This window comes from Canis lupus, chromosome 3 (genome assembly GCF_011100685.1).
Source record: "Canis lupus familiaris isolate Mischka breed German Shepherd chromosome 3, alternate assembly UU_Cfam_GSD_1.0, whole genome shotgun sequence".
Taxonomy (NCBI): Eukaryota; Metazoa; Chordata; class Mammalia; order Carnivora; family Canidae; genus Canis; species Canis lupus.
In genome coordinates, this window is record NC_049224.1 from 1,815,573 (window position 1) to 1,842,826 (window position 27,254).

Below are 27,254 nucleotides of genomic sequence, written 5' to 3' on the forward strand. Positions count from 1 at the left end.
ACTTACTTTTCTGATAGACTCACAAATTCATAATTTCACTTAAATTTTAGCTATGTTTTTACAATAAGCTATAGGCCTCTGAAAATTAGATCCTGCTCACACTCAATCATGCCACATTTTCCAAATATTATTTTTCTCCTTTCTCCCCAAACTGGCTTCTCTACAGTAGTGTCTTTTCTACAGCTGATTTCGTTATTATTTCAAGTTCCTTAGCTTAAAAAACGTTCTTTTCCTTTCCACTTCATGCTTTTCTCCTCCTCCATAGCTAAGAAATATTAGATCTTTTTCGCACTGTCTTGTTTTTGTCCTTTACTTTCCAAGCTCCTGTTGCTCATCACAGTAAAGACCTAAAGTACCTGATAAAATTCCCTCATTGGTTTCCCAGTTTATTGCTTGAATACTATTTTGCTCAAATATCTATCACTCAACCTGACCCCCCTTTTATCTTTAGTTATTTTACCTTATCCATTTTTTAAAAGTCATTCTGTGCCCAACTGGGGGTTCTAACTCACAACCTTGTTATCAAGAGTTGCATGTCCTACCGACTGAGCCAGCCAGGAGCTCCAACAAGTCCTTTTTCTTTTTTAAGTGAACTCTATGCCCAACTTGGGGCTTGAACTCACAACCCAAGAATTGCATACTCCGCTGACTGAGCCAGCCAGGTGCCCCTTATCCACCTCAATTTGAGATCCTCACTGTCATCCTCTACCTCCTCTCTCCTTATCGCTACCTCTCTATTGGGAGTCAGTGGCCCTTTGCCAAAGAAATGAGTAGGGCACAGTTCCTGTGATGCCCCAAAGCAGATAGGACTACTTCCAGGCCATGGTTGAGCAGGGCAGAAACCTGCTTATGGAATCACGTCTGCATCTGCAGATCTTAGGCCTGATACCCGGGGTGCAAGTGGGTATGGCCCCCACCACTCCCCTGAGCACGCTCCTGCCAGGTCCAGGGGTGGGTTCCTGGGTGAGAAGAGCTGCCTCTGGACCACAGTAGAGTGAGGCTGGAGTCAGGTCCCCAACGGGCAAGGGTCCTCCTGGCTCATACCTGCCAACAGGTATGCCCCCGGGGTCTGGGACTGCCTTCTCAGTCTCGGGTTCCACTGGGGTTTCCCAACCTCTTACTTGGATGCCAAGGTCCCGAGAAGGCACTTTTAGTTTTGGATGGCTGCCCAATGGTTGTTTCCACAAGGGGACGAGGGCTGGGGACTTCCCTTTCTATCATGTTGCTGACATCAGTTCATGCGTATGACTTCGAATACTGCAGCATGCCTGCTGTAATTTGTAGTTTTTATGGGGGAAAATTACATTTTCAAAAGAATGGGCCTCTCACCCGTAGCCTTGTATTTGCAGTTTATACCATCTCTTTCAAAGTGTCATAGAAAGGATGAAAGATGCCGGAATTTAGGAAGCTGGACACTTGCCTTCCTCCTCCCACTTTTAAATGTGTACTTTCCCATGAGGGGGTAGAAGGGAAGAAAGGCACTTGTCCGAATGGGAAAGGCTGCACTGCGTGGGATAGGATTAGGCCCGCCGCCACCTGGCTCGTCCCTCTTGGGCTGTGTGATGCTCGGGCCCTTCCCACCCAGGGGAAGGTCATCTGTCCCTTCCACTCTAATAGGATCTTCATGGCAGGACTGTGGTGAGGACGAGAATGAGGGCACGCAGCAGGAAGGCCCTCGTTGTCTGGTTATAATTCTAATAATAATCATTATTACTGGGTCATAAAAATCTATATGGAATTAGGAAAAGTTAAAGATTTTGATTTTTTCATGTTGTACTTATATGTTTATTCAAGAAGAGCACTGACGAGCTCCAGCGTCATATAGGCTATCAGCAGGATTTAGGGGACAATACAAGACAGAATTTAATGGACTCTGAAACCCTTCCATCTTCCCTCCTGAACCTTCTCTTCCTCTTGTTTTTCTCACACGTACTTGGTACTCTCATGTTGCTCTTTGGCTAACTTCAGTTCATATCCCCTTTGAGACCTGCCGTATTTTTTTATTCTCCACTTTTATCCCATTAGTACGTAAGTTAGAATTCTCTTTTCCCGAAGACTGTTGCCTGGTGATGTACCTCCTAGGTAAGAAGTAAGAAATAGTTAAGGTAAAGAGTAAAGAGGAACTTCTTCCTCCTTTCTGTATGGGAGAAGTGTATTTCAAGAGTGGACCTTTCTTAAATTTCTTAAGATTTTATTTATTTGAGATAAAGAGAGAGAGAGAGAGCAAGCCCTGGCACTTGAGCAAGTGGGCAGAGGGGCAAGAGGCAGAGAGAGAAGCAGGGAGCCCCACAGCTGGACAGGCCCTTGATCCCAGGACCCTGAGATCCTGACCTGAGCTGAGCGCAGACACTTAACTGTCTGAGCCAATGAGGTGCCCTATGAAGGATCCGAAGGAAGAGGAACAGCAAGACGAGATCGGAGAGGGAGCCAAGCCCTCAGAGACTCAATCACAGGAAACAAACTGAGGGCGGCTGGAGGGGAGGCGGGGGGGGGGGGTCATGGGGGACGGGGTCACTGGGGGTGGCATGTGATGTGCTGAGCACCGGCTCTTATAGAAGACTGATGAATCACCCACCTCTGCCTCTGAAACCAGTAATACGTTGTATGTTAATAATTAAATTTAAATAAAAATTTTAAAAACTGGACCTTGATAATTTATATAAATTACTAATTGGTGTATAAGTCTTAGAAGGAGGAGTGTCTTAGACTTTTAAAAATCTCCTCTGGATTCATTGTTCCCTTTTCCTCTATTTCAGTTGATTTATGTCTCTATTACCAAAAAAAATTCTTCCAGCGTATAATTATATCGGCAGTTTTTGTCTGCTTTTCACATTATTTTCAAGGCTTTCTTCTTGGTTCAAATGCCATAGTTTCATAGAGCTTGATCATTTTTATAAAAGGCAGTGATTTTTCTCCTGTTCTCTAATTCATTATAAAAATTCACCATGGTGGTCTAAGTGTTCATATTGCCTTGAAAAAATGCCTCTTTCCTTGAATCTCAAAGTTGTTTTTTTTTTTTTAAATACATAGTTCCTAATCTACCTGTCCAACTTTTAAATTTATGAGGTGCAGTATTAGTTAGTTGCAGATCTTTTCTCATGGCTGGAAATTTTAAGATAATCTGTGAATCTTTTAAAATGAAAGGAGTAAGAGCTGTGAAGAGTAAAACAAATTCCAAAGCTCAGAATTTCAGACTTTAAAATATCAGCAAAATCAAGTGTGTTTTTTTTTTTCCTCTTTCACAAAACTGTGCTTTTTCTAAGGTGAATAAAGTGATGTTTTTCCTAAAGGATGTATCTTTTCCAAACAGGTGATCAAGTGATATGGATTGGATACTACGGCTTAATGTATAACCTGGTGAAAATGTCATGGGAACTTCGGGGAGATGATGATCAGGATGGATTTAGAAACAAAATATGGCAAACAGTACGGAGAACAAAGGATCAGGAGAAAGATGGGCGAATCCGCAATGCCATAAACATAGCTCAGGTGAGCTCAAAGCCCAGGCATCACGTGGTACTTGTGTGGTTGGAAGCGCTTGTCCTCTCTCTCTGGGGGCCAGGGAAGGCCTGTGCTCGGGGAGGGTCAGCGACTCACAGCTGAGAGCAGCGTGTTTAAAATTTAATACTGAAAAAAAAATAAGATAAAATTTAATACTGATCTCCATTTAGCTAAAGATAGGAGGGTCGGCAGTCATCTGAGAAGCTTGAAGAGAGGGGGTGCTTTGGGGGAAGAGTAACGGTCCTGCTTTGGGTTTGTGCCGAGAGACATATTAGGTATGCAAAGTTCCAGTTCGGGTCTACGCCGAAATTTTCCAGCTTGCTTTTTAGTGGTGAATTAATCCACTCTCCAAGTGTCTCAATTTGGATGATAAATTATTTGGTTATCTTGCTTGTAGGGTTTTCCTTCCAGCATTAGATAATATAAATCGCCATTCTAGATTCACTTACCACGACTCTTTTTCTCTACAGTTAAATATGTATCTTACAAGTTCTTGGTTTTTCTAGTTCTAGCTGAATGACTCCATATATCGTTTTTCCTCACATTCAAAGAAAACCATTGTGAAATTAGCTATCCATTCTTCATGAAATGCAAATGTGATTTTTTCCAGAATGCTTTATCCATATGGTATCCTATGATATTTTAAAACTCTCACCAGCTTTTTTATTTTCTAAAATTTTTTCTATGTCTTATTTGGAGCTAGGTTAATTTGTTTGTTATCCTAAAGAAGACTTTTTTTTCCCTGTCACTGAAGTTTCTGGCTCTTTCTAGCTTTCACAGGTGCAATTATCCCAACACTCTTAATATCCTGCTTTCTAATAATAATTAGAGATGTGAATTAATGTTAGCAAGTAAGAAGAGTAAATAATGAATTCAGTCTACCTAATGGATTGGCAATGCATATGGGCGGGCCATTATTGCGACAGAGTGTCGACACTCTAGATTCTTAGTAGAACCTTAAACTCCTTGATTTTTAATCATAAATCTGACTTGGAGTAATAATCTTTATGGAGGACTCTCTAAAAACATGCATTCCTTTTCTCTAGACATCTAATATTTTTTTATAGAGAAAGACAATCAAGAGCCCTCTACTTCAACTACATTGGTTTAGATGCCACGGGCTTGAGTTTATGCAAACATGCCTCAGTTTTATTCTTGGTTGTGGACAGAACATGGAAAGAAAAAGAAAAAAATAATTACTATTGTATCTATTACGGTGATGACCACTATATCACCCAGTATCCCTTTTGTTGCGATGTAAGAAATAAATCTTCCTTATTTTCATGTGATCTCTGAACCTTACTTTGTATAAGCTGCTCAATAATGTCTTAAAAATATGAGAGTCAGATCTTAGCTAGTTTCTAAATAGACATAGAGGACAAATGTATTCATCTCAGCGAGTCATTTTATTCTCTCCTTTTCTCCCTTTTCTGTGAATTTTCAATCATTCATATTATTTTCTGGTTTTGCATCTATCTTTGTAGATCGCCACTTCACATCTCAGGCAGATTGTATACTGTGACCAAATAAATAAGCCAAATCAAATTTGCCATTTCTATAATTAGAATTCTATTCATGGGCCTGTTTTCAGGGCCAAACATTTGGTATAGGATAGTTTCTTTCTTCAAAATTTTAGGAAGTACCTATAGATAGTTACATTTGAAATACGTAAATCAGTTAATCAGACATAGAAAATATTTTTTAGTTACTAGGTCCAAGGAAAAACCCATTAATCAAGCAGTCAGGTCTGAGGAGACCTAGATGTGCTAGCACTAGATGTGCTAATTAGTTTTTAATGCTTAGTGGGAAGACTTCTAAGGATGCTTTCATTCATTTTAAATAGTAAATGTGTGGGAAGGCAAGTTTTCCTCAGGAAAAAGAAACTAAACTGTAAATTTCTTTTTTGTTTTGAAAGATTTTTTTTTTATTGATTTATTTGAGAGAAAGAGCACACTGGAGAGGAAGGAAGGGCAGAGGGAGAGTAAGAAGCAGACTCCCGCCTGAGCAGGGAGCCCAATCCCAGGACCCCAGGATCATGACCTGCGCCAAAGCAGACATTTAACTGACCAACTGAGCCACCCAGGGGCCCTTAAACTAGAAATTTCTAGAGGCAGCTGAATTAGTTTAAATATAGTACATATTTAACATAAGAAATACACTTATTTGCATTAGATAGATTAATTAAAAGATAAAATTCACTCTGGATCTGTATTAACTAAAAGAGACATTGAGATTATTAAGTAACAAAATATGTAATTTATGAGTATAAATGATAGAGTGCCTAGCCACTGACTTTGAAATATCACTTAATTTAGTTTGAATTCCCTTATTTAATATTATACTACTACAGTCTATACACTATGAAATTATGTAAAAATTTCCACCAAATTCAGTAGAAAATATGAAATAAATACGTACATATTGTGTCCTAGATCTATTTTGCTATGCTAAATTCCATGGAAAACACAAGGGAGTCCAAAAAATGACCTTTATACAATAATTTTTACTGTCTCATTCAGACGACAGAAGATTCAGAAGATGGAATATTATAGGGGCACCTGGGGGGCTCAGTCGGTTAAGTGTCTGCCTTCAGCTCTGGGATCGAGCCCGTGTGGGCAGCCTCCCTCTCCTCGGCCCCTCCCTCTCCTAGTGCTCTCTCTCTCTTCTCTCAAATTAATACATAAAATCTTTTTTTAAAAAAAGAAGATGGGATATTATGTATATGGCCAGTCCCCTCAAAGTTCATGGCACACAGTGGGAGTTCAGGTAAATGTTTGGTCTCCGACTTTTTCCTTATATGAATGAGGAATATGCTGTTGTCATCTTTAAGTAGTACTTGAGCCGGAAACCTAAATGATGAGTCCACGTTAAGTGACTCAAGGGAGCGGGGTCAGGGAGCGCGTCCCTTAGATAAGGAAAAGTTGTGAGTGGAGCAGAAATAAAAACACTGTAAGAAAAAGCCATTGGTTTTCTTCCTAGTTGAAGAAAAAGCTTTGGGTTGGGCAGTAGTAGGCATTACATTTGAAAGTTAGGTCTGGGTTACTAAGTTCGTGTCTTAGGAACTTAGAGATGGATTCATAAAAATAGAGATGCTAAGTAAAACAATTAGTTTTGGGAGAAAATTTTTCTGATTGAATTTTAATAGGTGGGTACTTTGTATATAGGTGAATCATGTATACACTTTCTTATATCTTTTTAAAATGATTAGCTCCCACTTTGGAACTTTTGATTCATTGTCAGAGTAATTGTCCCCAGTTTATTCATGACTCCCTATATTCATATCCTTGACGTGATATACCCAAAACCTTGGCTTGACCACTTGACTTGATTGGAGTAATAAGGCAATACCAATGTTACCCAAGCAGAGACTTTACCTTTTTTACTTACAATATATTTGTTTATCTATGTTTAAGATTTTATTTGAGAGAAAGAAAGTGAGAGAGAGAGAGAGCATCAGCCAGGGGATGCAGCAGGGGGAGGGGGAGAAGCAGACTCCCCACTGAGCTGAAGGCGGGGCTGGATGCCAGGACCCCGGGGTCACGACCTGAGCCCAAGGCAAACACTCAGCGAGCTGAGCCACCCAGGTGCCCCCAAATGGAGATTTGGAAAACGCTTATGTATTAGGGCCTGCGCTCCCTTATTCTCTTGGAACAGTGACTGCCCTGCAAACAAACCCAAGTTACCCAGTTGGAAGATGAGAGACAACACGGCACAGAGACAAGCTGTCATGGTTGACCCATGGCCCCCGCCCAAGATTCACCAGCTCCTCATGGATCAAACAGCTGACTACGGGCACATGAATGAGCCCCCCTAAGGCCAGAGGAACCGTTCAGCTGTGCCCCCCTTGAATTGTTGACCTGTGCAACTGTGGGCTAAATCAATAGTTGTGCTAAACCACTTAAGTTTTAGGGTGACTTTTTGTTTTTGTTTTTGGCATAGTAAGAGAGTTGCAAAAGTGAGATTTTAGTCTGCTGAATTATTCAATATAAATGTTTTGTTTTTTTCACCTTTGTCATTTTTTAAAAGGCATTGGCAGTAATAGATTTGTTGAGCATTTACTGTGCGCCATGTGCTAAGTACTTTACATGCATGAATTATTTAATTCTCATAAAAACCATATGTTATTTGTATTTTCATACTCTTGATTTTACAGATAAGGAATTTGAAACTTTAAATAAGGACATTTAAACTTTTTGAAAGGTGAAGCAACTTGTCCAGGAATACTCTTGGAAATTACATTAACATTTGATGAGGATGTAATAACATTTTTAATATTGTCCTATTTGCTATGATAATATTTTGCTTAAAAATTTGCATCCATATTGCGGCGCCTGGGTGGCTCAGTCAGTTAAGTGTCTGTCTGCCGTTGGCTCAGGTCATGATCTTGGGATCCTGGGATCAAGCCCCACATCAGGCTCTCTGTTCAGTGGGGAGTCAGCTTCTCCCTCTCCCTCTCTCTCCTTCAAATAAATAAATAATAAAATATTTTTTTTTAAAAGAAGATTCTGCATCCATGCTAATGAACACAATTGTTTCATAATTTTTTTTCTTACAATATTTTCTATAAGGTTTGCATCAAAGTTATGCTGGATTTATGGAATGAATTGGGAAGTGATTCTCTATTTTTTCCTAATTCCCTGGAAGAATTTTGTAGTATGGTCACAATTTCTTCCTTAAAAATTCTGTAGTATTGACACAAGAAGCCATTTGTCATGGATACTTATGGAAAGGTTGACATCCTTTCCATAAGTTCACTGATCAATCCTTTGATTATCCTTTTTTTTTTTTTTTAGAGAGAGAGAGCAGCAGGGGAGAGGCAGAGGGAAAGGGAGAGAGAATCTTAAGCAGGCTGCACACACCCACAGCCCTGGAGCCCAGTGCAAGGCTTGATCTCAGGGACCTGAGCTCAAGAGTCCACTTAACTAACTGAACCACCCAGGTACCCTGTGGAGTATTTTTACAGATGTATACCTTCCTAGACTTTAATTTTCCTTCCCTTGTTATTTTTTACCCTAGGAATTTCATCTGCAATATTTTATGAAGTTGCTCACAATATCTTTCTATGATACCTCAGTGTCTTTAGGATCCGACACCATGGGATCCCTGGGTGGCGCAGTGGTTTGGCGCCTGCCTTTGGCCCAGGGCGCGATCCCGGAGACCGGGGATCGAATCCCACATCGGGCTCTCAGTGCATGGAGCCTGCTTCTCCCTCTGCCTGTGTCTCTGCCTCTCTCTCTCTCTCTCTCTCTCTCTGTGACTATCATAAATAAATAAAAAATTAAAAAAAAAAAAAAAGGATCTGACACGGTATTCTCTCCTTCATTCCTGACTCTTATTATTTTTGCTTTTGTTCTCCTTTTTAATCTATCATGCTAAGGGTTTAATCAACTTCTTTGTCTTTTAAAAGACAGCTCAATCAGTTAGGTATCTGACTCTTGATTTTGGCTTGGGTCATGATCTCAGGGTCCTGAGATGGAGCCCCGTCCAGCTCTGCGCTGAGCATGGAGTCTGCTCCAGAGTCTCTCTTCTTCCTCTGCCCCTCCCTCTACTCGTGCACGTGCGCACTCACTAAAATAAAGAAATCTTTAAAAAAAAATAATTTGATTCTCTTGATATTGATATTCTCTGTTGTTTTTCTAATCTCTTTAATATCTAATATTAGATTTATATTTCTTTCTACTAATTTCCTTGCATTCAATTTGTTGTTCCTTTTCCAAAATTACTGAACTGTATTCCTTGTCACTGACTTGTAGCATTTTTCTAATATATGATTTTAATACTATTAATTTCTCTCTACACGTTAACTTAGATGTATCCTGAAAGTTATGAAAAGTAATATTTTAATTATCATCCAATTCAAAAGAGTTTCTAACTTCTATTATTTCTATTTAAGCCACAGGTTACCCAAGTTCATAACTTAATATCCACACATATGGAAGTTTTGCTGTTATGTTTACAATTTTGATTTCTAGTTCAATTCTACTGTGTTCAGTGACGATGCTCTCATTATTATAAAATGTTCTTCTTTATAACAAGTCTACCTTTTGGTTATGAGTATAATCATGTTAGCTTTCTTTCATGAGGAGTCTTTTGATCAGTGTTTGCATATTTATTTCCATCTTTTTATTTCAAGCTCTCTGAATCCTTATATGTTTAGCTCTTTGGAGAAGCAGTATTTTTTTTATTTTTATAATATTTATGATAGAGAGAGAGAGAGGCAGAGACACAGGCAGAGGGAGAAGCAGGCTCCATGCACCAGGAGCCGGACGTGGGATTCGATCCCTGGTCTCTAGGATCGCGCCCTGGGCCAAAGGCAGGCGCTAAACCGCTGCGCCACCCAGGGATCCCGGAGAAGCAGTATTTTTTAACCCAAAGATTATGGTCTTTAAATTTCGACCCTTATTGTATTTACATTTAAAATCATTATAGTATATTTGTGTTTATTTCTGTAGACTGTCATTTACCATTCTATTTGTACATCCTTTCCTTTTTCAAGTCTCATTTTGTGCCTCTTTTGGGAAGATTTTTTTATTATACAATTTCATCCCACCCCTTCTATCTATCTGTGATTACACCTTTTTCTCGTTACCCAAGATGTTACAAAGTGAATTCTTGTGTTATTGAAGTCTAATATAAATAAATTTAATATTTTCCTAGGCCTTAGACTCTTAAAATATTTTAACTCCATTTATTATTTTTTTTACTTAGATAATCTTCCTGTTGAAATTTTAATTGTGTGTGTATATGGATGTTGTTTGTGTGTGTGTGTAGGTTTATAGATATCAATATATTATTATTTTAAACTCAATATTCTTTAAATTTACCCACATATTTACATGTTTCTTTCCTTACTCTTTCTTCTTAAATCTCAGACCTTCTGCATGGAATTATTTTTCTTCTGCTCAAAGAAAACCCTTTCATATTCTTTTAGTAAGTATCTCCTGGTGGCTAACTCTGTCAATTTTCATTTACTTGTAAAGGTTTTTATTCAGTTTTATTGGCTAAGAATTCGGTGTTGGTATAGATATGACAAAAAGCTAAGTGTCTAATCAGTTGCTCTGTTTATTCTTCTTCCAGGCAATGGGGTTCCTTGCATCATTTTTAGGACTTTAGTCATAAAGCTTTTTTTTTTTTTTCAGTTTATTATTAGTTCGTACCATTCTAATGTTTAAATTGCATATTAACATATTCACAGTCGTTTAGGGAATAATAGTGGCTAAACTAACTCCTTTAAATTCCCCACACCTAATTATTCAAAGGACCAAGGTGATTAGCATCTATGCAGGTCTCAGTTTCTCTCTGTGTGGTCTCTGTGCTCTGTTCTTGTGTTACTCTGATGTGTGATCTTCTTTCCTAAATTCCACACCTGATCTTTATTTCCCTTCATGCTTAATTTCTCTGACGAAAATAATATTGTCAGAGATTATTTATTTCAGATTTTATTTATTTCAGATTTTAAAAGCTGCCTTTTTAAGGAAGTTAATTGTGATACTGTAGAATAAGTTAAATAACTAAACAGATACCTAAATAAGACGAGAGCAAAATGATTTCAATAGAATGAGCACATTCGGTCTATAGATGTAATGCGTTACAGCAAATATGTTGATTGTATTAAAATCGTGCTTTCTTACCTGGAATAGTCTGAACACTTTCTATATAACTGATCTTTGAAGTATATTTAATTTTATAGTACAACATGAGCATGATAAAATCAAGGCTTCCTTTTTTTTTTCCTTCTTTGACACTACATCGGCAACACGTATTTACAGTAATAAAACTACAAAGGTTATTTATACCTAAACATTTTTAGTTTTCCTTAATAATTTACTAATTCCCAAATTCCACTGAACCACTTATATTACTAGCGTGTGATACTTCTTTAGGCAACGGGTTCTATGGTATAAAATGGGCAGAAGCTTTCTTTTATTTCTTTTACAAGTGGTTAAAACTCCAAGAGTTTTTTTTTTTTTTAACTCCAAGAGTTTTAGCTTTAATAATAATTTAATAACTTTATATAATAACTTAATAACTTTAATAACTCATGAGGTGCTCCCTCTCTGCTCAGTGTGAATAGAGGATACCCAAAAGAACAAAAACCGATGAAGGCTTGTGTCTCACATGCTTCCATCTAAAATCAAATATGTAGTCTACTCTTATTTCAGTTAATGCAAATGACTGTGTTTATAGGATAACCTTTGTTTATTCTTTTCTTCCTAACACCTTGTTGCCAGAACCTTCACTCACATGAGGTAATCATCACATCACCGACACAGAGTGAAACATAGCCTTAATTATAAATCATCATACATTACAATGGGAAGGATTTGTTTCAGAAGGACTGAATATGCCTCCATGTTGATGGAATTAAGCAGAAATTTTCTCTTATTATACTTTAAACATAAATATGCAATTCATATGATAAACTATTGAATTTAATGAATAAAATTTTGTACTTAATACCTCAATTTATCTAATCCCTGGCAAATCTTTTACTGACTCTATTATGGAATCTCTCATGTCTTGCGTGCTTTTTTAAATCCATGATAGCATTCTATCACCTATAATTCGGATTTTATCTGTTCATGAAATTTGATGCTTAATGGAGGTTACAGGAGAGGTGAAATATTTAATAGCATGTTTGAAATGAAAAACAATTCTAAATAGATCCCTAAACATGAGCCCTTCATCTGACAAAATCAATATAAACCCAACTGTTGCCTGAGTACTTGGGAAAGAAATAAAAAACCGTCATATACTCATAGTGGCATAATAAACAAATGTTAATTGATGTGCTTTGTTTGAAATACTTCCAGGGAGACTTGCAATGAGCAAGGCTCTTCTGTACAGGCAATTCAGCAGCATATGTTGGCACATCTAGGAAAAGTCATCATGTATAAATGCTTTCTTCCATCTGGTATATGACCTAAAATATCAAAAAGAAAGATGTACAGCTAAAATGAATATGTGACTTTACTCGGAGTACCTTTGACTCCTCAAGTTAACGCACTTCGTGGTTCACATTTCATGGTGGGATCTTTAAACTAAAATTTATTTTTATTCTTAATGATATTCCCATACTCCTAAGGCACTCTATAAAGCAGCAAAATAGAACAAACAACACTATTAGCCTCTATTCTCTCAGTATCTACCTCTCTCCTCCTCCACATATGGCTCTTTTTTTGACATAAATGGAAACTCTGAGTGTAGAAAGGGAGATGTATTTTTGGAAGAGTACAGTCTCTTAAACACTTACCGATAGAAGTGTAATGTAACAGATACACTGTTTTAAGAGAACAAAACTATTTGTAGAACTTACAGTGCACCAGGCTCACTATGCTAAGTGTCTTACGTATTTTAACTCATCTATACCCTGTAAGTCTCCCACTGCCACCATCACCCACACAGATGGGAATGTCTGAGCCTAAACACATTAAATAAGTGGCTAGTGGTGGATACCTCAATGAGTGAGCTTAACCCAAAGGCTCTGCTATTTCCATTCTGCTGTGTCCTCGCTCCAAGATTAAATATGAACAAGGCACTAATATTTATTGAAGAGTTTTTGTCTATCAGATACCGTGCTAGAAAATATATTCAGTTTTTGTGTTTAACCTTTTTAATAAGACTATAAAGGAGAATATTTTGATCATCCCGTTTTAGGAATAAGGAAGCATGCTCAGAGACGTTAAATAACTTGTGCAAAAATCACACAAGTGGAGAGACACTTAGCCCCTCTTAGCCCTTTTCTTAATCTACTACATCAGTTCTTCTTAGACTTTAAGACATATAGGACTGGGACCTAAAATTGGATTTCTTCTTCTTCTTCTTTTTTTTTTAGAAGGAAAGAAACTTTTTTTTTTTTTAAGATTTTATTTATTTGTGAAAGGCACACAGAGAGAGGCAGAGACACAGAGGAAGAAGCAGGTTCCCAGCAGGGGGGCCCAAGCAGGACTCCATCCCGGGACCCCGGGGACACAACCTGCGCCCAAGGCAGACGCTCAACCACTGAGCCACCCAGGTGCCCCTGAAATTCTGTATTTCTAACATGCTCCCAAGTAGTGATGGTGATGATGATCTAAGGATCACTATTTTAATAGGAGTTTCTCATGCTGTCCTCGGTTGTGAGATTTTGTAGCTCTTGTAGGAAATGATCTTTTGAGTCTACCAGTGACTCACTTCTATTTAAATTTTGAAATTTAAAGAATAAAACTGTCATTTTTTTCCTGCAAACAAGTTGAATCTTCCCAGCTCTAGGATCACTTGAGGAGATGTAGAGACACAACAGAGAGAGATGAGAGAAACAGAATTTGCTGTAAACTCTGCTGCAATGGCTACCACCCTGTTCCTTTCTTTTTTATTCTTTCATATCAAACAGAGTGTGAACTAGCTTACATGTTGATGTGTTTGTTACATTTCCTGAATTATTGATAGAAAATTAAAAACTCTGGAGAGGCTCTTATTTATTTATTTGCCATTTGCTACTACAACATAATGCCTTGGAGAATTTCCCTTTGTGCTGATTTGTTCATCTTCTTGCTAACCTACATGAATGTTGGTTTTTTGTTTGTTTTCTGTTTTTTGTTTTTTACCACCATTATGCCCAATGCAAAAACAGCAGGGTGGGCATCTCTCCTCAACACGGCTAGAATATGTGTGTGAGAGAAATATTCTTTAACACCACTTTCCCAGTTTTAATACTAGATTAGTAAAGTTAACATAAAAATTTAGCAATAGTCTTTTCTTAGTAAAAAATGTCAAGTTTCAATAATACCATAAGGAAAATTCTGAATTTTAAAGCCTACATGGGCATTGCTAAAAGATAGGGACAAAAATGATAAAAATGTAAGTAATGAATAATGTCAAAAAATGGAGTTTGAGGTCATGTTTTACTGGTAGGCTAAGCAGTAGTAAATTCATGAATTTGGAATTTAATGTAAGGAATGGTCATTAATATGTTGTCTACTTCCAAGAAGTATAGATATATATTTATGTGTAGTTGGCCTTTGAGTCTCTGGATTATAACATTAGAATAATGGCTTTAAGAGAAGGAAGACTCTTTAAAAAAGAGATGACTATGGTAGTCTAATCATGATTCTGTTTCACAAATTTGCTAATAATGTAAAAGGGACAATCTAACAAAACCGTTTTCAGCCTTGCAGAGAGGCTGTAGTGAGTCTTCTCTGGGGCGACCCGCAAAGGCCGCAGCATTGGTGCTCTTAGTCTCAAGGAATTCCTGACAGGAACGGGTACTTGAGCTTCCCTCCGCCTGTTAAGTTGACCCTCACAGAACTCTGAGAGTGGTTATTATTGTCTCCATATCACGATTGGAAAACGTGACGGAACTGAACTAAACACAACACAGGCCTAGAGAGGTACCGTCTCCCGAAGTTTGCGTTCTCAACTAATCAAGGGAAAAGCCACAGCTGGTTTCATTTTTTTTTTATTTTTTAAAAATTTTTATTTATGATAGTCACACACACACACACACAGAGAGAGAGAGAGGCAGAGACACAGGCAGAGGGAGAAGCAGGCTCCATGCAGGGAGCCTGATGTGGGATTTGATCCCGGGTCTCCAGGATCACACCCTGGGCCAAAGGCAGGCACCAAACCGCTGCGCCACCCAGGGATCCCCCACAGCTGGTTTCAGATCCATTTGCAAAGTTCATATGATTTGCTGGTTCTTCCTCCAGGAAAGCAAACAAAATCTTTTCTAGATACGGCAAATATGCATTTGACTGATATTTGAGACTATTTCTGTTAGGGGGAAGGAAGAAAGCAACGAGTTGCCAAAGGGATCATGATGACAACACCATCAGCGTCCTGTAATGTCCTGTGATGCAGGGTAACGTTGCATCTGGAAACACTGTATTTTACCAGAAATTTACCAAAAATTATTTTTGTTGGTTTATTCATTTACTCTCACATTTATTGATCCATCACTCTTTTTTAAAAAAGATTTTTTTTATTTCAGAGAGAGCTAGAGAACTTGAGAAAGAGTGAGCACGAACAGGAGTGGGGGTGGTGGGGGAAGGGGCAGAGGGAGAAAGAGAAGCTGACTCTCCCACAGACCAGGGAGCTGGAGGCGGGGCTCTGTCCTGGGACCCTGAGATCATGACCCGAGCCAAAGGCAAGTCTTTAACCGGCTGAGCCACCCAGGTGCCCCTCATCCATCACTCTTACAGTGGAAGAAGAGCTCATAGCAATGTATTTGTATAATACTACACATTATTATTGGTTTCGAAGTACATCTTCTTATAAAAAAATTGAGCCAGGGAAGGTAAGCAGGATAAACTGTATGGGTCCTGACCACCTTGGCTGCGCCGACCCGGCCTGGAGGTTGTCCATGCACCTGGCATCTGATGAGACTGCCCCATGGGTGCAAGTAGGAGGGGAGCCTGGGCATAGCTTTGGGGGCCAGATGCAGCCCGGGGCTGCTGCTTCTCGTGAGGCTCCTGCTCAAGCAGATTTATTCAAATCAAGCAACTGTTGTGATCTCTAGTCTTAGGAGGCTCAAGCCAAGACCCATTTATAGGGTAGGCCTCCTTTATCAGCAGCTTCTCCGTCAGGGGTTTTAGTTACCTGTGGCCACCTGGGGTCTGGAAGCAGCTGATGCTCCCAACCAATCATGTAAATGCTGTCACCACACCTGCGTCCTTCACCTCCCAGCTCATCACGTAGGCGTTTTAACATCTCACATCATCGCATGAAGAACGGTGACTAGGAGAGAGAGATTCTGAGAGACAAAGAGAGGCCACATTCACTTATCTTTTATTGTGGAATATTGTTATAATTGTTCCATTTTGTTATTGTTAACTTTTTATCTTTACTGTGCCTAATTTGTAATTTAAACCCGATTATAGGGAAAAACATAATACATATTGGGTTCCATACTATCATGGTTTTAGGCATCCACTGAGGGTCTTGGAACGCATCCCTATGGATGAGGGGGGTTCTCTTTTCTAAATCCAATCCAGGGCACCTGGCTCAGCAGTTGAGCACCTGCCTTGGGCTCAGGGCATGACCCCCAGGGCCCTGGGATCGAGTTCCACATCGGATTCCCTGCATGGAGCCTGCTTCTCCCTCAGCCTGTGTCTCTACCTCTGTCTCTGTGTCTCTCATGAATAAATAACAATCTTTAAAAAAGATTTAAAAAATAAATTCTATCCAGATGGTGTGTAGACCTCCAGTGCAAGGAGGAAGAAACAGGTGTTCATTGAATCTGCTAATTCCATACCTTATTTTATTGACACAGAAAATGTGGAGGATCCCAAAATTGAATGGTTTGGAGAGCAGGTGAAGCGTTTGACTAAATGGTGAATCCCAATATTAAATCTGCTGGAGTTGCAAGTACAAGATGAAGGGAAACAACATCCAAAATTAGTGAAGATAATTTTCTTAAATGTGGTTTAAGAAGTACAAGGCACCTAGAATCCTACCTTGAAAACGAGAGTAGATTTTGTCTTCTCTAGAGAGAAAGGATGAGATGGGGAAGAGAATCAGGTTTCATTTGGTTTGGCAGGGCCGTAAGAGAACACACAAAGCTTGTAAGCTTCTATAGATGGTACGTTGGCAGGTGCTCCCAGGTGTGGCCGTGATGCCCTGATGCTTCAGCCGGGCGCATTTAAGGCCAAGATGCTCTGGATGCAGCTTTACGTTGTTAGGCTCTCACTGTTTCTCGAGAACTGAACTCTTGGCTTTTAGGCTCTGGATTGAACATCGCATTGGCCTTTTTTCTGTAGTAACTGCCGTGTACCAGGCAATAGGGATGGACTAAGTCTACCTCAAATCCAAGCATAATGGGTAAACTTTGCTTTAATCTTTATCACCTCTTTCTTTTCTTTCTTTCTTTGTTTCTTTTTGGTTTTTTTTTTGGTGCCAAGACCCGGGATCGATACCACCACTTCCTGGGCAACAAAAGCGTCCAGTTCACGTAGATAAAATGGTTCCAAAAAAGTGCACTGACCTCCACTAATTTCAAAATGCTCTTTATTTCTGCATATGCTGAATACTTTTTACAATTTAGAAGATGATCTGTTTTGAAGGTAAAATCGACTCGCCTTGAAATTAAAAAGGCAAATATGGGATCCCTGGGTGGCGCAGCGGTTTGGCGCCTGCCTTTGGCCCAGGGCGCGATCCTGGAGACCCGGGATCGAATCCCACGTCGGGCTCCCGGTGCATGGAGCCTGCTTCTCCCTCTGCCTGTGTCTCTGCCTCTCTCTCTCTCTCTCTCACTGTGTGCCTATCATAAATAAATAAAAAATTTAAAAAAAAAAAGGCAAATATGTGAATCAAACGGTAAGTCAACTATTTGGGGAGTGAAGCGTGGAATAATTTTTGTGCTTTTTTTGTAAATACTTTTTGAAGAAACTCTATGAATCAGAATAGCCTCATTTGGAACGCTTTCTGTTATCAGTCAATATTTTTAGATAGAGCCTGGCCCGAAGCCTAACACGGGCTGAATTCTGGAAAGAAGTCTTTCACAGCTGCCTCGAGGCACAGAAACCTTTTAAAAATAGATATTCCTTAAAGTCTTTTGTTCCCATGGTCGCACACTGATGCTTACGTGTTCCAGTGTCTACTATCTCCGTGGTAGTCTTGATAACTAAGGTCATTTTTTTTTCATCGTTAGCCATCTCCCCAGGAACCCACATTCAGCAGATCTCCAGCTACTGAGTGTGTGATTGAACCTGACCTTTTGTTTCCTACCTGAATGTCGTGCATCTATTTTGGGTTATGTATTGTGTTTGGGTATTTATGCCTTTATTCACAGTAACTTCTCATGTTCTGGAATGGATTTGTATTGAACACAAACTGTAAATAAAACGAAATGGCTAAAAACCTACAGGGACTGTAATTACCTTTTAACAGCTAAACCTGCAGCTTTGAGGCATTAATTTCCTCAAAGTCACAGCAGCTACGAAGTGTCCTATACAGTTTAATTTCTTCACATTGAATGCTCTGTGATTTCAACCTAGTAAATAATCAAGATATGCAATAACTGGGAATAGTTTAAAATAATTGTTCTTTTGACTATATACTATAAACCTACATGTTTTTTGCATTTTACTCTTTCCCACCCCCAGAGCTTTCACAGTCCTCCCCACTTACTTACCTGCCTTTTGCTATTTTTTTCATTGCTTTAACCCTTCATATTTTTTCAGTTTTTATCATGAGATTGCTCTCATTCCCCCCCCCACTATAATTTTGTCTAAATAATGCAATAGTCAGTCGTCAAACAGTAATTTGATTGAGCCACACCTGTTCTTGGAATCTTAAAAAGTTTAAGTTGGATGTTCATATGTAGAAAAACATTTTCTGTTCCTTAATTTTCTAACCATATGATCAAGAGGCACAAAAAAAAGTGAATCTTGAGTGATTGGTATAAACTGCCTAAAGATGGGTAATATTGAATAGAAAAACATAAAGATCTTAATGGAAGGAGACAGCATCCAATTTATTTACAAGAAAGAGTTCCTAACATGAACATATGGTGAACATTAAAAAAAAAAAAAGTGACACGTGAGCTTTTGGAACTTACATCTTCATTTATCACTACCAATTCTAGCAGGAAAAAACATGCCTGTAGCCATTTCAAGAGAAGATGTAATGAAAAATAAGTCCTGATGGGGTGCCTGGGTGGCTCTGTTCTTTAAGCATCTGCCTTCGGGTCACGTCATGATCTCAGGGTCCTGGGGTCGAGTTCTGCATCGGGCTCCCTGCTCAGGGGGGAACCTCTCCCCCTTCCTCTGCTCCTCTCCCCCACTTGAACCACCATTCTCTCTCTCTCTCACTCACCCTCTTCTCTCAAATAATTTAAAAAATCAGTCATGGACATTATTGAACATAAAAAGGAAATTTCAGAAAATAGCTCTTTCCTAACAAAATTACTTAAATATTGAGGAATTTTTTTGTTAGTTTTTTTTTTTAAGATTAGAACATATTAAAGTCTGAGTCTTAGAACATCTTCAATGTGAGCCAAATACAAAGCCCCCCCCTTTGTTTTTTTGTTTTTTTTTTTTTTTTTTTTTTGCTTAGCACAAGTTGTGTTCAATAGACATATAGACATTTTTTGGCTTCAAAGTTTAGATGATGCACAGAGAAATTTTGATTTAATGAAACCTGTACATTACTTCAACCAATTGCTTAATTTCCTAATAAATACTCTAAGTATGAAATTCATATGAGAACCATACAAATTTAAAATAGAAATTATATAATTAAGGGGTGCCTGGGTGGCACAGTCCAACCAGGTACAGTCTGACTCTTGGTTTCGGCTCAGGTGTGAGATGAAGCCTGGCAGTGGGCCTTGTGCTTAGTGCAAAGTCTGCTTGGGATTCTCTTTCCCTCTCTTCCCCCCGCCCCTTTTTTTTCTCCCCCTACTAGTGCTTTCTCTCTCCCTCAATAAATTTCCTTTTTAAAAAGGATTTTAAAGTTTTTGAAATTCAAGATGAGTTTTGTTCAGGCTTAATTGTTTATTTCATTAAAAATTTATAATTTTGGGGAATCTGCTTTTTTCCTTATAAAGATTATTTTTATTTAGCAAGAAGGATGCAACATTAGAGGGGATCCCTGGGTGGCCCAGCGGTTTAGTGCCTGCCTTCAGCCCAGGGCCTGATTCTGGAGTCCTGGGATCGAGTCCTGCATTGGGCTCCCTGCATGGGGCCTGCTTATGTCTCTTCTCTCTCTCTCTCTCTCCTTCTCTGTGTCTCTCATGAATAAATAAATAAAATCTTTAAAAAATGCAACATTAGAGAAGATGAATATACATTTATCTTTTATTTAAAAATCTATCATTTTCCCTCTCATCTATTTATTTCAACTGATTCCTTTCTTTTCTTTCAATAGGCTGAGTTAAATGATCCAACAGACCCCTTCACTAATCATAGTACAAAAGTCTCATCAGATGTCGGGGATGAAATTTTCTCTAAATATATAGGCTGGAGAATTGCCAGTGCTCTTTCCAAACTGTTCTTCTCTTCTGCCGATGCCCACCTTCTTCCTTTGAAAGGACCATCGAAAAAACAGGATTCGGTGAAATATCTGAAAAAGAAGGATTCCGTGAAGAAGAGAGTTCTACGTGTTACTGTAAGGTAAAGTGAAGCATTATTCAAAATAGTCCTGTTATTCTAATACCCTGCATTTCAAAGTCACACAAATTATAAATAACCCTATGCCACGTTATTTAACTCAGTTTCTCTTTTCCAATTCGAATCTTGGCTTCAACAACTTGTAGCTCTTGTAGCATAGGCAAGCACTCTCTTCTAAGCAGCTATTTCCTTGTGTTTAAGAAAAAAGAAATATATATATATATATATATATATATAATACATATCATCAATGTTCTAATATGGTGAAAGCCTCCCTCCGGTTACCAACCTTCATTTGCCCAGTCTACCCCTATCTGTCCCTACCATTAATTGCTTGTATATTAGCAAGGGTCTATAAAGTAAAAACAAAATAAATTATAAGAATATTTTACATTTTCTCTCCATTTTTACATGAAAGTTAGCATACTAAATATACCATGTGGCATCTTACATTTTTTTATTTAACTTCATTTCTTAGATTTTTTTTTCATGCCAATATATAGAGAATTTTCTCATCATTTTTTTAAATCTGTTACAATGTTTTTCTTAGTATGGATGTACCATAGTTTATTTAATCAGTAACTGATTAAATCGGCTTCCTATTAGCCTGCATCTGGGTTGTTTTAGATTGTCTACTACTATGTACTATCACAGAATTTAACCTTCAGTCATCTGTCTTTTTATACATGTGGAAGAGTGCCTGTGGGATAAATTCTTGGAAGTGTGATTTCTGAATATGCCTTTATAATTTTGGTAGATATTTCCAAATTGTCTTTCAGAGGAATTGTGCACATTTATATCCCCACCAGCGATATCTGGGAGTACTTGTTTCTCTAGTCTTTCCAATAGCAGCTGTTGACAAACTTTTGGGCTTTGATAATCTGAAAAGTGAAATGTGGTTTCTAAATATAGTTTTCTTAAAGTGAGTGGTTTAAATAACTTTCATTTGTTAAGAGCCTTTGTTTATATGGGAATCAATTCTTTATTCCTTTTGCCCATTTTTCTATTGAATTTGTATCTTTTTTACTTAGCTTTGCAAGTATTTACTAATCTAAAAGAATTAAAAGAATTTCAGTAATCTGGAATATCTACTCATTCAAGGTTTGGTACCTAATGCCTCTTCTTAGGGTAACTCTTTGTTAAATTTTTCTATTTTTAAATGGCTATTGGCAAGGCCGATTCAGCCAGAATGCACAGTAGAGCTAAATTCGGTTATTGCTGTTTGAGATCCATGCCATTCCTGAACGTCATTCTCTTTAGATATTTCTCTATCTTCTTTAGTCAATTTTAGCAGATTATGCTCTTTGAATATTACCTCGTTTGTCAGAATTTATTTGGCCACAAGACCAAAGTAGTTTATTAAGATTCTTCTGTTTCTGTTTATTTTCTTCCTCAACCAATTCTCATTTTGTGTATTTGCATTTTGTCCCTTTTATTCTTCTTAATTAGTGTTTTATTCATTTTATATTATTTTCCCAATGAACCAGCTTTTAGATTCGAACTCAGCATTGTCTAATTCATTACTTGTGCTCCAAAATTATGAGACTTTTGCTACCCAAAGGCAGACTCTATTGGAGGTAAAATAATTGGATGAAATAAGGCCAGTGGGCAGGCTTGGCTTTTGTATACATAAACGGTCCACAGAAAAATAGACAAATGCTTGAGAGGAGTTCTGACATAGTCTTGAACATTTTTTCCAGAATTCTAAAATCAGTGAGGAGGACATATACATTTGAATTGAAGGATCTCACAGCCTGGACTTTGGGAGTCTCGTTGAAAGAAATAAATATCATAAAAATATTCTTCAGCATATACTATAAATATTTGTTAGGTTGCAGTATATCAAAGTACAATGAAAATGCCAGCTTCAAATATCAGGGGTATTGAGATTTACTTTAGGATCCCCGAATGTATTCCGTACATTCTCAAGGACCAAAGACATGGGAGAAAATCAATCTGGGACCAGAGAGGGGACCTTGAACAAGTGACTTTGGCTTCTCATTATGGCCAGTTAAAGGAAAAGATAGAAAACTAGAAAAACAGAAGAAACTGGATATTGATAAGAGAAGATGAAGGAAATAGGGGAAAGGGTCAATAAAATAGTAAAAGAATAAAAGGCAGATGGAGATGAATGGTTCCTGCTGGGACACAAAGGAAAAGCAGAGAGAGAGAGAGAAGAGGAGCCGTGTTGGCAAGTAGCTCAGCGGGTCAAGCCTCTGATTCTTGGTTTTGGCTCAGGGCACGGCCTCCAGGGTGTGGGATCCAGCCCAGTGTGAATGACTGCTCCAGATCCTCTCTCTCATGCGTGCACATCCTCTCTCCCTCTCTCAAATCAATCAACCAATCTTAAACCCCAGAAGAGAGAAATAGGTGTTATGAGCAGCAGGAAAGATGAGAGACCAACTGAGAAGAGGTCTGCTAGAGCCAGTTACCAATGGGGCGATGTGGGCGAGGGTTGCGGGGGGGGGGGGGGGGGGGGGGGTGTGAGGCGAATATGCAAAGGCAGAGGAAAATGAGACAAAAGAGTAGTGGGGTGAGGTTATGACTCCCAGTCCTGTAGGTTTTGAAATAGGTTTGAACCTATTTTTGTAGGTTTTTATTGGTGACTTAAGCTTCCCATCAGAGCCTACAGTCCACTGATGACCATCATTCATCATTAATCTTGAAAAAATGATTTTTCACTTTTTGAGATCCATGCCATTAAAATACCTGGAGTGTCGGGGGGCAAGGAGCCCCCCCACAAGTAGCCCCCCCCGCAGGCTGGGTAGGGGGACAGGGAACTTGGGAGAATAGGGTTCATTATTGCCCTGGAGCCCTAAAGTGTACTTATTTCGGTGTGAAAATTTGAAAATTTACTATTAAGGAGAAAATGGAGCTTCCTTACTGATGAAGCATCAGCTGCATCTCATGACCTATAATTTTTTTCCAGAAATATTTTTCTTCACTTGTGTTTTCAGCCTGTTTCTTTGAAACCAAGAATTCAGCCTTTTGTATGTTGATAAACAGATATTTTACTCTGAGTGATTTGCAGATCTGACTTCTTTCTTTTTTGAAAAATTTCAAAAGGAAATTCATTGTTTTTCTACTTTATATTGTCTTTTTTTAGGGCAGGGGTTTGCTTTAAGTTAGTGGGGCATGCTATTGGATGCATGTTTTTTTGTCCCTCAGCATTAAAAAAAACAATCATTATGGTTCTCTTACTATATCCTAAAACGACAGCCAAAAAACCAGGCATATAATTCTTCTACTTCAAAGCATAGTATTTTCCTTTTCTCTGTTATTAAAAATACCATAAATTTACCTTAAGGCTAAGGATTGAGAACTCTGAAGGCCAAATTTTCAAAAACCAGTTCCCACATCTACTGTTTGCTTCTGAAGTTTCTCATAAACATATTTTCTAAGCTTAGGCCTTGAATCCCTGTAAACTGACAAATAACTGATTTTTGCACATCTGCAAAGACTGGGAAAGTTCTGACCTGAAACTTTGTCTCTGATGCTGCTTAGTTGGCTCACAAGTTTTGCATCAGGAGACTCGGACCCCGGCTGGCAGGAGAGCCCAGGTGCTCCTGGCAAAAGCACGCTGAGAGCCCCTGTGGCCGTTCAGGCGGGAAGTGCCAGCTGCCCAGGCCCCGGGGGTGGAGGGGGACTCCACCAGCTGAAGCACTCGTAGGCCCCCTACTTCTAGCTAGCTGGTTGCCAGGCAAGTTAAGATGAATCTCTGAGGTCATAGTTGAACAATCCTGTTTATTTTGTCCTTTTTGTAGATTTTACAGACCTATAAAAATCTCCACTTTTATATACGTGAAATCTGAGAGGCTAAGTAATTTGCCCAAGGACCCAACGACCTTCAAGTGTAGGGGTTGGAACTTGGGTACCTCCTGACTTCTGAGTCTACAGTGCTGCTTTCTTTCCCCTTGTGGGAAATTTATCTGATGGCAAAGCCTTGAGCAGTTAAAAAAAAAAAATTAAGAAAAAGATTTTTATGTTTATTTTTTTCAATTTCTGTCTCTTGATTTTCAGAACTTCATTTTGATTAAGGAACTTTTTTTTTTTTTTTTTCTGCGCTCTGCATCTCTCTAGTTATTATTAGGAAATCTATGTGAAGGTGGAGGCACTTTTAGAAAGTGGTATGATTTTTTTTTTTTTTCCCTCCACTGGCTTTAGTGAAAATCATAGTGACTTACTAGATAGTGCCTCCTCCTTGATGTGGAGTGCATATATATGAAGAGAGGGAGATTAAAATAATAAAAAAAAAAGATCTGCAAAAAATTCCTAAATGTCTTAAATCTTCCTGCTTCTAGTTCACGAAAGGAAAAAAGGAATCTGTATCTCCTTCACAAAACATCAAATATGTTTGTTTATAGTTGCTTTCTGATTAATTTAGATTAAGTAATTTAACTTCTCTGAGCCTTCAGCTTCTAATCTTTGAATTGTAAAAACTGTACATCTTCTCAGGTTTGTCTTGAAGTTACAAGGAAAACCTCTAGATAAAGAGCCTGGATACATTAGTTCCTTTTCCCTCTGTTCTATAATTTAGTAGATTTTCTAAAAAGGTTTTTTTTTTCTTTATAATATAATATTTAATTCTTAGGAAAATTATGATTAATAACTGGAAGATTTACATGGTGGTGCCTATATATGAAGCTATGAATTGATGCTAGCAACTTTTCAAAGAACGCTTACAGTTTCATGATGATTCCCTTTTTGGTTCTGTTTTGTTTCCCTTCTCGTTTCTAGTTTTAGAATGAAAACACAGTTGACAGTGGTTCTGTGTCATACATGCATTTTGAAGGTATGGTGTCAAGATCCATTATGGAGAGTAAAGTTTGGAAATGTTGATAGTTAGCATGGCTTAACCATAATTTTCAGCTTAAGAGAGGAAAAAGAGCCTGAACGGGTCTTCAGAGATGAGCTCCTGATCCTTGAGGCTTTGTGATTTAATTATTAAAAAATTGGTTAGATCATCAGCTCCCATCAGTCATTTAAAGGGCTAAGACTTCTAGAGACCTAAGGGGTGTGAGAAGTGAACTCCAGCCCCCAGTGACAGAAACGTGCTTCGCCCCCCTCCCCACCCCGTCCCCAGCACGCGACTACAGTTGACCTGCAGTCTTGCCTGAGAGATCAGTCAGTCCTCACCTAGCTGTACTGTTCTCTGTCCTCTCCTGCCTTTCCACTGGAGCCTTGGTCTGCACAGGGATGGCGTCATTGGGGTTATAGCTTGAGCTGCCACTTCACTGTAGTGTCTTTATATGCAGATGACAGGTGTCTGGCTTCAATACATCATCAACCCCAAGAGTTTTCCATTCATAGTATCATGATGGGAAGGTAGGATCTTAAAAATGGCACAGGTGAGGTGTAAAAAAGATCCTGTTTCAAATGCAGGTCAAGTAGAGTCAAAAGGATAGCCTTATGCGAAGACAAAGTTGTGCGACAGAAAACAAAAATAAAATCTGTTTTTGTTTTCTTTTGTGTTTTGTTTGGCTTATCATGTGAATTGTGTTCTTTTTTTATTTTTTTTAAAGATTTTATTATTTATTGATTTATTTTTATTTATATTTATTTTTATATATTTTTATTTATTTTTATTTTTATTTATTTTTATTTATTTATTTATTTATTTATTTATTTATTTATTTATTTATTTATTATTTATTTATTTATGACACAGAGACAGAGGCAGAGACCCAGGCAGAGAGAGAAGCAGGCTCCATGTAGGGAGCCTGACATGGGACTCGATCCCAGGTCTCCAGGATCACGCCCTGGACCAAGGGCAGGTGCTAAACCACTGAACCACCCAGGGATCCCCTGTGTTCTTTTTTAAAAAATAAACTTGGCATGTAACATTGGATAAGTTTAAGATGTACAGATATTACTTTGATACACTTTATAAATTGTAATATTGCCAACAGAGTGATATTTGGCACATAATTATAGTAGGATATTATTGTCTCTATTCATTATACCGGGTGTTATAGCTGATGGCTTACTTGCTTCTCATTCCAAGTGTGGACCCAGAAGATCATCACTCTTCCTGTTCTATCATCTGTTAACTACCATTTTACTCTGCTTCGTACAGGTTTGACTTTTTAGATTTCACTTACAAGGAATATATAGTATGTCTTTCTCTGACTTACCTTGCTTAGTATAATGTGCTTGTGGTCTGTCCATGTTGTCACAAATGGGAGGATATTCTCCTGAATAATGTTCTATTGTGTACTGATACCACGTCTTTTTTATATATTCATCCATTGGTAGACATTTGGGGTGTTTCCATATCTGGGCTATTGTGAGTAATGCTTCAGTAAACACAGGAGTGCATGTATTTCTTTGAAATCCTATTTACATTCCCTTTGGATACATTACCAGAGTTGCTGGATTGATTGTATGGTAGACCTATTTTCGATTTTTTGAGAAATCTCCATATTGTTTTCTATAATGGTTGGACCTGTTTATATCCCCACCAACAATGTATAATGGTTTCTTTTTCACCACATCCTTCTCAACACCTGTTGTCTTGATGATAGGCATTCTAACAGGGTGAAGTGATATCTCATTGTGGTTTGGGTTTGCATTTTCCTATTTAGTCATGCTGAGCCCTTTTTCATGTGTCTGTTGATCATTTTGATGTCCTCTTTGGAGAAATGTCTCTTTAGTTCTTTTGCCCATTTT

General features: G+C 38.4%; 1 protein-coding gene across 20 annotated transcripts in view; it reads left to right on the forward strand.

Moving 5' to 3' along the window:
• Window positions 1-27,254, forward strand: part of TMEM232 (transmembrane protein 232) — a 249,087-nt gene that overhangs the window by 86,789 nt on the left and 135,044 nt on the right. For 19 of the 20 annotated variants that reach the window (XR_005356520.1, XR_005356519.1, XR_005356523.1 and 16 more), the window contains 2 exons: window positions 3,311-3,489; window positions 20,344-20,588. Coding sequence is in view for 14 of the 20 variants with exons in the window: in XM_038532155.1 (XP_038388083.1) it covers window positions 3,311-3,489; window positions 20,344-20,588 (424 nt within the window). In the remaining 6 variants the exon portion in view is untranslated. Of the gene's footprint in view, window positions 1-3,310; window positions 3,490-20,343; window positions 20,589-22,285; window positions 22,488-27,254 lie in introns of those variants that run through there. The other variant, XM_038532163.1, reaches the window with a different exon arrangement.